The sequence below is a fragment of the Salmo salar genome, chromosome ssa06 (assembly GCF_905237065.1).
Source record: "Salmo salar chromosome ssa06, Ssal_v3.1, whole genome shotgun sequence".
NCBI lineage: Eukaryota > Metazoa > Chordata > Actinopteri > Salmoniformes > Salmonidae > Salmo > Salmo salar.
This window is the reverse complement of record NC_059447.1, coordinates 93,427,143-93,439,642: the sequence shown is the minus strand read 5'-3', so window position 1 is coordinate 93,439,642 and position 12,500 is coordinate 93,427,143. Positions and strand designations below refer to the sequence as shown.

Here is a 12,500-nt window from a genome sequence, read left to right as displayed (position 1 = left end):
AGAGAGAGGGGCAGGGGGAAAGAGAGAGAGGGGGAGAGAGAGGAGAGGGGCAGGGGGAAAGAGAGAGAGGGGGAGAGAGAGGAGAGGGGCAGGGGGAAAGAGAGAGAGAGAGGGGCAGGGGGAAAGAGAGAGAGAGAGGGGCAGGGGAAGAGAGAGAGAGAGAGGGGCAGGGGGAAAGAGAGAGAGAGAGGGGCAGGGGGAAAGAGAGAGAGAGAGGGGCAGGGGGAAAGAGAGAGAGAGAGAGGGGCAGGGGGAAAGAGAGAGAGAGAGGGACAGGGGGATAGAGAGAGAGAGGGGCAGGGGGGAAAGAGAGAGAGAGAGGGGCAGGGGGAAAGAGAGAGAGAGAGGGGCAGGGGGAAAGAGAGAGAGAGGGGCAGGGGGAAAGAGAGAGAGAGGGGCAGGGGGAGAGAGAGAGGGGCAGGGGGAAAGAGAGAGAGAGAGGGAAGGGGGAGAGAGAGAGAGAGAGGGGCAGGGGAGAGAGAGAGAGAGAGAGGGGAAGGGGGAAAGAGAGAGAGAGGGGAAGGGGGAGAGAGAGAGAGAGAGGGGAAGGGGAAAGAGAGAGAGAGAGGGGAAGGGGGAAAGAGAGAGAGAGAGGGGCAGGGGGAAAGAGAGAGAGAGAGGGGAAGGGGGAGAGAGAGAGAGAGAGAGAGAGAGGGGCAGGGGGAAGGAGAGAGAGGGGCAGGGGAAGGAGAGAGAGGGGGAGAGAGAGGAGAGGGGCAGGGGGAAAGAGAGAGAGAGGGGCAGGGGGAAAGAGAGAGAGAGGGGCAGGGGGAAAGAGAGAGAGGGGCAGGAGGAAAGAGAGAGAGAGGGGTAGGGGGAAAGAGAGAGGAGAGGGGCAGGGGGAAAGAGAGAGAGAGGGGCAGGGGGAAGAGAGAGAGAGGGGCAGGAGGAAAGAGAGAGAGAGGGGCAGGGGGAAAGAGAGAGAGAGGGGCAGGGGGAAAGAGAGAGAGAGGGGCAGGGGGGAAAGAGAGAGAGAGGGGCAGGGGGAAAGAGAGAGAGAGGGGTAGGGGGAAAGAGAGAGAGAGAGGGGCAGGGGGAAAGAGAGAGAGAGGGGCAGGGGGAAAGAGAGAGAGAGGGGCAGGGGGAAAGAGAGAGAGAGAGGGGCAGGGGGAAAGAGAGAGAGAGGGGCAGGAGGAAAGAGAGAGAGAGGGGCAGGGGGAAAGAGAGAGAGAGAGGGGAAGGGGGAAAGAGAGAGAGAGAGGGGCAGGGGAAAGAGAGAGAGAGAGGGGAAGGGGTAAAGAGAGGGGCAGGGGAAGAGAGAGAGAGAGAGGGGCAGGGGGAAAGAGAGAGAGAGAGGGGAAGGGGGATAGAGAGAGAGAGAGGGGCAGGGGGAAAGAGAGAGAGAGGGGTAGGGGGAAAGAGAGAGAGAGAGGGGAAGGGGGAAAGAGAGAGAGAGGGGCGGGGGAAAGAGAGAGAGAGGGGAAGGGGGAAAGAGAGAGAGAGGGGCGGGGGAAAGAGAGAGAGAGGGGCGGGGGAAAGAGAGAGAGAGAGAGGGGCAGGAGGAAAGAGAGAGAGAGAGGGGAAGGGGGATAGAGAGAGAGAGAGAGGGGCAGGGGGAAAGAGAGAGAGAGGGGCAGGGGAGAGAGAGAGAGAGAGGGGCAGGGGGAAAGAGAGAGAGGGGCAGGAGGAAAGAGAGAGAGGGGCAGGGGGAAAGAGAGAGAGAGGGGCAGGGGGAAAGAGAGAGAGAGAGAGGGGCAGGGGGAAAGAGAGAGAGAGAGGGGCAGGGGGGAAAGAGAGAGAGAGAGAGGGGCAGGGGGAAAGAGAGAGAGAGGGGCAGGGGGAAAGAGAGAGAGAGAGGGGCAGGGGGAAAGAGAGAAAGAGAGGGGCAGGGGGAAAGAGAGAGAGAGGGGCAGGGGGAAAGAGAGACAATATTAAATTCAGGTCAATAAGGTCATTACTTAATCCAGTATATTCTCTGTCTGCATCTCAAAGGCACCTTATTCCTTACGGGTCAATGGGCCCTGGTCAAAAGTAGTGCACTACACAGGGAATAGGGTGCATTTGAGATGCAGCCTTGACCTGTCCTCGGCAGGCAGGGCCCCCCCCACTGAGACGCCTGTTGGGGAAGTGTTCATTTACAGTTCAGTTTAAGAGTCTTTCTAGATGCAGGTACTGAGATGATACCTGACAGGGAAATGATTGACAGTTGTTTACATGAAACTGCCTTGAGTCGGATGGACCAGCCAGTGCCTCTGTAGAGTATGGTGATGACGTGCCCTGGGGGAGTCTCTCCCTCTCTCCCTCCCTCTCTCCCTCCCTCCCTCTCTAATACCTGGTAGAAACTGGGAACAAAGAGAGACTTGGCCAAACTCCTAAATCTCCAAAATGGGATTATTAATCAATATGTCTACTTTTGAGAATGTGGGAATGGCCCGTGGACACTTAAGGGACAGTTGTGACGAGTGTGTTTCATTTGGTGATCTCATAAAAGGACAGGAAACAAACAACTCTCTCTCTCTCTCTCAAAGTGTGCATTTCCCCCATCTAAATATTGTGAAACGTTTGTGATTAAATATGAAACTATTTGTGAAAAGATGTAATATGATTGTTAACCTTGTAAATGAGAGTATGGATTTTCATATAAAGGTTTAACTAGTCAGAGAGCCCAGATATTACATCAGGCATCATAGGAGCCTTTCTAATTCCTGAGTATAAAACCAACCTTGACGAAATGTGCATTTTATGCCAGACGTCTCGAACATTTAAGAAGTCAGAGAACGACGTTGGGGAAACCGAGTCCCCCCGCGTTGGGGAAACCGAGTCCCCCCCCCCCGCGTTGGGGAAACCGAGTCCCTCCCCCCCCGCGTTGGGGAAACCGAGTCCCCCCGCGTTGGGGAAACCGAGTCCCCCGCGTTGGGGAAACCGAGTTCCCCCGCGTTGGGGAAACCGAGTCCCCCCGCGTTGGGGGAAACCGAGTCCCCCGCGTTGGGGAAACCGAGTTCCCCCGCGTTGGGGGAAACCGAGTCCCCCCGCGTTGGGAAACCGAGTCCCCCCCGCGTTGGGAAACCGAGTCCCCCCCGCGTTGGGAAACCGAGTCCCCCCCGCGTTGGGAAACCGAGTCCCCCCCGCGTTGGGAAACCGAGTCCCCCCCGCGTTGGGAAACCGAGTCCCCCGCGTTGGGAAACCGAGTCCCCCCCGCGTTGGGAAACCGAGTCCCCCCCGCGTTGGGAAACCGAGTCCCCGCGTTGGAAACGAGTCCCCGCGTTGGAAACGAGTCCCCGCGTTGGAAACGAGTCCCCACGTTACAATTTTATAGACCATTAGACCATACAGCTGTAGTTTGGCTACATGGCTGGAAATGGTTAAAACTCAGACCATCGATCGCTACAGAACAAGAGGAAATCCTAGACGTATAATTACCAGTCAACAGCTAGAAGTAACGTAAGTCTAGAACGAGAATACCTACAAAAGCCAAAGCATCTATTCGATGAGAACATTTCCCGAATGGTACTCTGAAGTATCCATTCTAATCACTGTTGGGTTCTGTCCACCAAACCGCCATATCGGCTTCGTCCACTAGGGACTCTTTTCTATCGTTGTTAGTAACCGATACCTACTGTTTGTTTCTGATGTATTTCTGTGATTATTTAGTTAGCAAATAAATAATTAAGCCAATTTGTATATTGTTGATTCATAACGAAAACTAGGGTTCGCGCAGATAACCAAGAATTTTACAATGTTTGGAATGAGACTAATGAGGTAATAATTAATTAACAGAAGACATAATTGATCAGATATTAAAATGTTTGAAGAGTTATAATCGGAAAATTATAACTTTGTAATCAACATTTTCCGTAGAGTAGGTTTGTATGACGGCCGGTGGCTCCGTAGAGTAGGTTTGTATGACGGCCGGTGGCTCCGTAGAGTAGGTTTGTATGACGGCCGGTGGCTCCGTAGAGTAGGTTTGTATGACGGCCGGTGGCTCCGTAGAGTAGGTTTGTATGACGGCCGGTGGCTCCGTAGAGTAGGTTTGTATGACGGCCGGTGGCTCCGTAGAGTAGGTTTGTATGGCGGCCGGTGGCTCCGTAGAGTAGGTTTGTATGACGGCCGGTGGCTCCGTAGAGTAGGTTTGTATGACGGCCGGTGGCTCCGTAGAGTAGGTTTGTATGACGGCCGGTGGCTCCGTAGAGTAGGTTTGTATGATGGCCGGTGGCTCCGTGAGAGTAGGTTTGTATGACGGCCGGTGGCTCCGTAGAGTAGGTTTGTATGACGGCCGGTGGCTCCGTAGAGTAGGTTTGTATGATGGCCGGTGGCTCCGTAGAGTAGGTTTGTATGACGGCCGGTGGCTCCGTAGAGTAGGTTTGTATGACGGCGGTGGCTCCGTAGAGTAGGTTTGTATGACGGCCGGTGGCTCCGTAGAGTAGGTTTGTATGACGGCCGGTGGCTCCGTAGAGTAGGTTTGTATGACGGCCGGTGGCTCCGTAGAGTAGGTTTGTATGACGGCCGGTGGCTCCGTAGAGTAGGTTTGTATGACGGCCGGTGGCTCCGTAGAGTAGGTTTGTATGATGGCCGGTGGCTCCGTAGAGTAGGTTTGTATGACGGCCGGTGGCTCCGTAGAGTAGGTTTGTATGGCGGCCGGTGGCTCCGTAGAGTAGGTTTGTATGACGGCCGGTGGCTCCGTAGAGTAGGTTTGTATGATGGCCGGTGGCTCCGTAGAGTAGGTTTGTATGACGGCCGGTGGCTCCGTAGAGTAGGTTTGTATGACGGCCGGTGGCTCCGTAGAGTAGGTTTGTATGAAGCATGTATACCGGTTGTTATTGTTGACGTGATCAACTCCTCAACTATCTGTGTGGTCGGACCCAGATCGAAAGGAGGCGCCTTCGAACCTGGCCGTATGAATACCTGGCCGTATGAATACCTGGCTGTATATGGATGGCACACGTGTCACAACTGCCTTCTCCCCAATTCAACGTCACAGATCAGGGAATTGTGTACAGCAGGAGTACCTGGAGCCTGACCCCCGGGGGAGGACAGCAGGAGTACCTGGAGCCTGACCCCCGGGGGAGGACAGCAGGAGTACCTGGAGCCTGACCCCCGGGGGAGGACAGCAGGAGTACCTGGAGCCTGACCCCCGGGGGAGGACAGCAGGAGTACCTGGAGCCTGACCCCCGGGGGAGGACAGCAGGAGTACCTGGAGCCTGACCCCCGGGGGAGGACAGCAGGAGTACCTGGAGCCTGACCCCCGGGGGAGAACCAGACTCACAACGATTAAGGGAGGGAGCACTGAATGCTAATGATCACTAGGACACACACATAGTGGCTTCAGGAAGTATTCAGACTTGACCCCTTGACTTTTTTCCACATTGTTTTACATTACAGCCTTAATCTACACACAATACCCCATAATGACAAAGCAAAAACAGAAATACCTTATTTACATAAGTATTCAGATCCTTTGCTATGAGACGGTAAATTGAACTCAGGTGCATCCTGTTTCCATTGATCATCCTTGAGATGTTTCTACAACTTGATCGGAGTCCACCTGTGGTAAATTCAATTGATTGGACATGATATGGAAAGGCACACACCTGTCTATATAAGGTCCCACAGTTGACAGTACATGTCAGAGCAAAAACCAAGCCATGAGGTCGAAGGAATTGTCTGTAGAGCTCCGAGACAGGATTGTGTCGAGGCACAGATCTGGGGAAGGGAACCAAAACATTTCTGCAGCATTGAAGGTCCCCAAGAACACAGTGGCCTCCATCATTCTTAAATGGAAGAAGTTTGGAACCACCAAGACTCTTCCTAGAGCTGGCCGCCCGGCCAAACTGAGCAATCGGGGGGAGAAGGGCCTTGGTCAGGGAGGTGACCAAGAACCAGATGGTCACTCTGACAGAGCTCCAGAGTTCCTCTGTGGAGATGGGAGAATCTTCCAGAAAGACAACCATCTCTGCAGCACTCCACCAATCAGACCTTTATGGTAGAGTGGCCAGATGGAAGCCACTCCTCAGTAAAAGATACATGACAGCCCGCTTGGAGTTTGCCAAAAGGCACCTAACGACTCTCCAGAACATGAGGAAAAATATTATTTTGTCTGATGAAACCAACATTTTACTCTTTGGCCTGAATGTCAAGCGTCACGTCTGGAGGAAACCTGGTAACATCTATACTGTGCAGAAACGCTCCCCATCCAACCTGATAGAGCTTGAGAGGATCTGCAGAGAAGAATGGGAGAAACTCCCCAAATACAGGTGTGACAAGCTTGTAGCGTCATACCCAAGAAGACTCAAGGCTGTAATCGCTGCCAAAGGTGCTTCAACAAAGTACTGAGTAAAGGGTCTGAATACTTATGTAAATGTGATATTTATGTTTAAAATACTTCATAATTAGCAACATTTTCTAAAAAACTATTTTTGCTTTGTCATTATGGGGTATTTTGTGTGATAAGAGGGGGGGGGGGACAATTTAATACATTTTAGAATAAGGCTGTAAAGTAACAAAATGTGGAAAAAGTCAAGGGGTCTGAATATTTTTCCGAAGGCGCCGTAGTACACACCACACACACCACACACACACCACACACTCACACACACCACTCACACACCACACACACCACACACACCACACACACCACACCACACACACCACACACCACACACACCACACACACACACTCACCACACACCACTCACACACCACACACCACACACCACACACACACACCACACCACACACACCCCACACCACACACCCCACACCACACACACACACACCACACACACACACCACACACACACACACCACACACACCACACCACACACACACCACACACACACCACACACACACACACCACACACACACCACACACCACACACCAAACACACACACACACACACCACACACCACACACACACACACACACACACACACACACACACACACACACACCACACACACACCACACACCACACACACACCACACACCACACACACACACACACACACACACCACACACCACACACACACACCACACACACACACCACACACCACACACACACCACACACACACCAAACACACACACACACACCACACACAATTTCACCTCTAATTAGGCCATCAAACAGATGTTTGCTCGACAGTTGATCCATAAATAACCATATATTTAGGTATCAGATGAAGGGATGTGCGTTCAACACATCGGAGGAGGATCGACAGGCACGACTCAGGCACATTCTACACAGAGCGGTGAGCCATAACCAATCAGAGCTGCAGTTCATAGATGGAAACTTTCGACTCGAACAGGGGGAGAAAAAAAAAAAGATAAATGAATAAAATGAACTTGGACCGGTGCTTTGGGGTGGAATCTGTCAGGGACAGAGCTTTTTATTTTTTGTTGTGTCTTAAAGGGACAGAGTTATATTTTGAGACAGGATTGAATAAGCTAAATAGAAACTACGCATAATTTCTCTGATTCTCTTTAATAATGGTATGGGAATAATAATGCATTATTAGTGGTTTCTTGTAGAGGTAGTATTATAACAGTACTGTGTAGTGGTAGTATTATAACAGTACTGTGTAGTGGAAGTATTATAACAGTACTGTGTAGTGGTAGTATTATAACAGTACCGTGTAGTGGTAGTATTATAACAGTACTGTGTAGAGGTAGTATTATAACAGTACTGTGTAGAGGTAGTATTATAACAGTACTGTGTAGTGGTAGTATTATAACAGTACTGTGTAGTGGTAGTATTATAACAGTACTGTGTAGAGGTAGTATTATAACAGTACTGTGTAGTGGTAGTATTATAACAGTACTTTGTAGTGGTAATATTATAACAGTACCGTGTAGTGGTAGTATTATAACAGTACCGTGTAGTGGTAGTATTATAACAGTACTGTGTAGTGGTAGTATTATAACAGTACTGTGTAGTGGTAGTATTATAACAGTACTGTGTAGTGGAAGTATTATAACAGTACTGTGTAGTGGTAGTATTATAACAGTACTGTGTAGTGGAAGTATTATAACAGTACTGTGTAGTGGAAGTATTATAACAGTACTGTGTAGTGGTAGTATTATAACAGTACTGTGTAGTGGTAGTATTATAACAGTACTGTGTAGTGGTAGTATTATAACAGTACTGTGTAGTGGAAGTATTATAACAGTACTGTGTAGTGGTAGTAGTATAACAGTACTGTGTAGTGGTAGTATTATAACAGTACTGTGTAGTGGTAGTATTATAACAGTACTGTGTAGAGGTAGTATTATAACAGTAGTGGTAGTATTATAACAATACAGTGTAGTGGAAGTATTATAACAGTACTGTGTAGTGGTAGTATTATGACAGTACCTTGTAGTGGTAGTATTATGACAGTACTGTGTAGTGGTAGTATTATAACAGTACTGTGTAGTGGTAGTATTATAACAGTAGTGGTAGTATTATAACAGTACTGTGCAGTGGTAGTATTATAACAGTACCGTGTAGTGGTAGTATTATAACAGTACTGTGTAGTGGTAGTATTATAACTGTACTGTGTAGTGGTAGTATTATAACAGTACTGTGTAGTGGTAGTATTATAACAGTACAGTGTAGTGGAAGTATTATAACATTACTGCGTAGAGGTAGTATTATAACAGTACAGTGTAGAGGTAGTATTATAACAGTACATTGTAGTGGTAATATTATAACAGTACTGTGTAGTGGTAGTATTATAACAGTACAGTGTAGAGGTAGTATTATAACAGTACTGTGTAGTGGTAGTATTATAACAGTACAGTGTAGAGGTAGTATTATAACAGTACTGTGTAGAGGTAGTATTATAACAGTACTGTGTAGAGGTAGTATTTTAACAGTACTGTGTAGTGGTAGTATTATAACAGTACTGTGTAGTGGTAGTATTATAACAGTACCTTGTAGTGGTAGTATTATAACAGTACTGTGTAGTGGTAGTATTATAGCAGTACCTTGTAGAGATAGTATTATAACAGTAGTGGTAGTATTATAACAGTACTGTGTAGAGGTAGTATTTTAACAGTACCTTGTAGAGGTAGTATTTTGACAGTACCTTGTAGAGGTAGTATTTTAACAGTACCTTGTAGAGGTAGTATTTTAACAGTACCTTGTAGAGGTAGTATTTTAACAGTAGTGGTAGTATTATAACAGTAGTGGTAGTATTATAACAGTACTGTGTATTGGTAGTATTATAGCAGTACCTTGTAGAGGTAGTATTTTAACAGTACTGTGTATTGGTAGTATTATAGCAGTACCTTGTAGAGGTAGTATTTTAACAGTACTGTGTATTGGTAGTATTATAACAGTACCTTGTAGTGGTAGTATTTTAACAGTACTGTATAGAGGTAGTATTATAGCAGTACCTTGTAGAGGTAGTATTTTGACGTTGAAGTACTCCAGCATAGAGAGGGCGCTGATGATATCCATCTCCTCTTGAACCGCTGGTGGACAGTCTGTGATCAGCTTCAGACACGCCCTGAAACGCACAGCAACCAATCAGACGCGCCCTGAAACGCACAGCACCCAATCAGACACGCCTTGAAACACACAGCAACCAATCAGACGCGCCCTGAAACGCACAGCAACCAATCAGACACGCCCTGAAACACACAGCAACCAATCAGACACGCCCTGAAACACACAGCAACCAATCAGACACGCCCTGAAACGCACAGCAACCAATCAGACACGCCCTGAAACACACAACAACCAATCAGACACGCCCTGAAACGCACAGCAACCAATCAGACACGCCCTGAAACGCACAGCAACCAATCAGACACGCCCTGAAACGCACAGCAACCAATCAGACACGCCCTGAAACGCACAGCAACCAATGAGACACGCCCTGAAACGCACAGCAACCAATCAGACGCGCCCTGAAACGCACAGCAACCAATCAAATCTTAAATCATATTTTCTGAGGTTTGCAGAATAAACCCCATTACTTTAGAAACAGATTGTAGAAGAAAAAAAATAACAGAATAAATAAAGTTAATGAAACATATAAACCAGGTTGACATATAGAGACAGACGAGGTATCAGTATTAAAAACAACACATTTCTGAGATTTAAGCTTCACCATTTATCTCTGAACATTGGCTTTCTGCTGATTCACCAACGCTTCTACGGACCCGCGTCCCAAAAAGCATCCTATTCCCTATAGAGCGCACTACTTCTGACCAGGACGAAATCAGCAGCTTAAATACTGCTTATGAAGCATTTCTACTGACTAGAGGAGGAAAGGAGAGGAAAGTCTGTTCACTACAGCCTCCGTAGAGCCCCCACCAACCAGATGTTCTACCCTCCGTAGAGCCCCCACCAACCAGATGTTCTACCCTCCGTAGAGACCCCACCAACCAGATGTTCTACCCTCCGTAGAGACCCCACCAACCGGATGTTCTACCCTCCGTAGAGTCCCCACCAACCGGATGTTCTACCCTCCGTAGAGTCCCCACCAACCGGATGTTCTATCCTCCGTAGAGTCCCCACCAACCGGATGTTCTACCCTCCGTAGAGTCCCCACCAACCAGATGTTCTACCCTCCGTAGAGCCCCCACCAACCGGATGTTCTACCCTCCGTAGAGCCCCCACCAACCAGATGTTCTACCCTCCGTAGAGCCCCCACCAACCAGATGTTCTACCCTCCGTAGAGTCCCCACCAACCAGATGTTCTACCCTCCGTAGAGTCCCCACCAACCAGATGTTCTACCCTCCGTAGAGTCCCCACCAACCAGATGTTCTACCCTCCGTAGAGCCCCCCACCAACCAGATGTTCTACCCTCCGTAGAGCCCCCACCAACCAGATGTTCTACCCTCCGTAGAGTCCCCACCAACCAGATGTTCTACCCTCCGTAGAGTCCCCACCAACCAGATGTTCTACCCTCCGTAGAGTCCCCACCAACCAGATGTTCTACCCTCCGTAGAGTCCCCACCAACCAGATGTTCTACCCTCCGTAGAGTCCCCACCAACCAGATGTTCTACCCTCCGTAGAGTCCCCACCAACCAGATGTTCTACCCTCCGTACAGCCCCCACCAACCAGATGTTCTACCCTCCGTAGAGTCCCCACCAACCAGATGTTCTACCCTCCGTAGAGCCCCCACCAACCAGATGTTCTACCCTCCGTAGAGTCCCCACCAACCAGATGTTCTACCCTCCGTAGAGTCCCCACCAACCAGATGTTCTACCCTCCGTAGAGTCCCCACCAACCAGATGTTCTACCCTCCGTAGAGTCCCCACCAACCAGATGTTCTACCCTCCGTAGAGTCCCCACCAACCAGATGTTCTACCCTCCGTAGAGTCCCCACCAACCAGATGTTCTACCCTCCGTAGAGTCCCCACCAACCAGATGTTCTACCCTCCGTAGAGTCCCCACCAACCAGATGTTCTACCCTCCGTAGAGTCCCCACCAACCAGATGTTCTACCCTCCGTAGAGTCCCCACCAACCAGATGTTCTACCCTCCGTAGAGTCCCCACCAACCAGATGTTCTACCCTCCGTAGAGTCCCCACCAAGCGGATGTTCTACCCTCCGTAGAGTCCCCACCAACCGGATGTTCTACCCTCCGTAGAGTCCCCACCAACCGGATGTTCTACCCTCCGTAGAGTCCCCACCAACCAGATGTTCTACCCTCCGTAGAGTCCCCACCAACCAGATGTTCTACCCTCCGTAGAGTCCCCACCAACCAGATGTTCTGGTTTTCAGGGTAACTGGAAAGACGGCCTGTGATGAGACGTCCCATTTTGGAGGTTAACAAGAACCTCCCGCCAGACAGTTGTTTTTGTTTAAACTTCTCGTCAAGACCAGGATGTTGGAGATGTCGATTCAGGGATCGAGGTTTCCACCCGCTGTTCCTAAAATCGACACAACAACAACCCAATCTGTACCGACCAGACCGTCGTCGAAGGACACTCACCAGGAGGGACGGTGGCGTCCTCGTGAGAAACACCGGGTCGTTCCATCGGTTACTATTAAAGACTGATGACCCAGTTCCTGTTCCCCTTACCTGGGCAGTCCTTCTGAGATGCATTAAGACACGTCTTCAGAAATGTGGACAAAACCAACCCTTACTCACCGTGCCAGGTCTATACAGGGGTCGGTGAGGCTGCTGGACGAGTTGAAATATTCCCTGGCAGCGGCCAGAACCAGCTCTACGGCCGTGTGGTAGTTGACCTTAGCGCTCGCGCCGCCGCGACCCCGGTCTCGGAATGAAACACTGACCGGAAACACATCATGGCTGACCGCTGAACAGTGGATCAGCTGACCGGCCAGGGACACGTTCTCCGGACAGCTACTGCACAGCAACGACTCCACAAATATCTGACAGGGAGGGGGGGGGGAGAAGGGGAGGGGGAGACGGGGAGGGGGAGACGGGGAGGAGGGAGACGGGGAGGAGGGAGACGGGGAGGGAGGAGACGGGGAGGGGGGAGACGGGTAAAGACAGGGAGGGAGGGGGAGACGGGTAAGGACAGGGAGGGGGGAGACAAGTAAAGACAGGGAGGGGGAGAGAGGGAGGGGGGAGATGGGGAGGGGGAGACGGGTAA

General features: G+C 50.0%; 1 protein-coding gene across 1 annotated transcript in view; it reads right to left on the bottom strand.

Moving 5' to 3' along the window:
- Window positions 1-12,500, bottom strand: part of nbas (NBAS subunit of NRZ tethering complex) — a 307,080-nt gene that overhangs the window by 177,291 nt on the left and 117,289 nt on the right. Inside the window, exons 30-31 of the mRNA XM_045721215.1 lie at window positions 12,032-12,276; window positions 9,319-9,431 (exon numbers count right to left, since the gene is read on the bottom strand). Of these exons, the coding sequence (XP_045577171.1) occupies window positions 9,319-9,431; window positions 12,032-12,276 (358 nt within the window). The remainder of the gene's footprint in view (window positions 1-9,318; window positions 9,432-12,031; window positions 12,277-12,500) is intronic.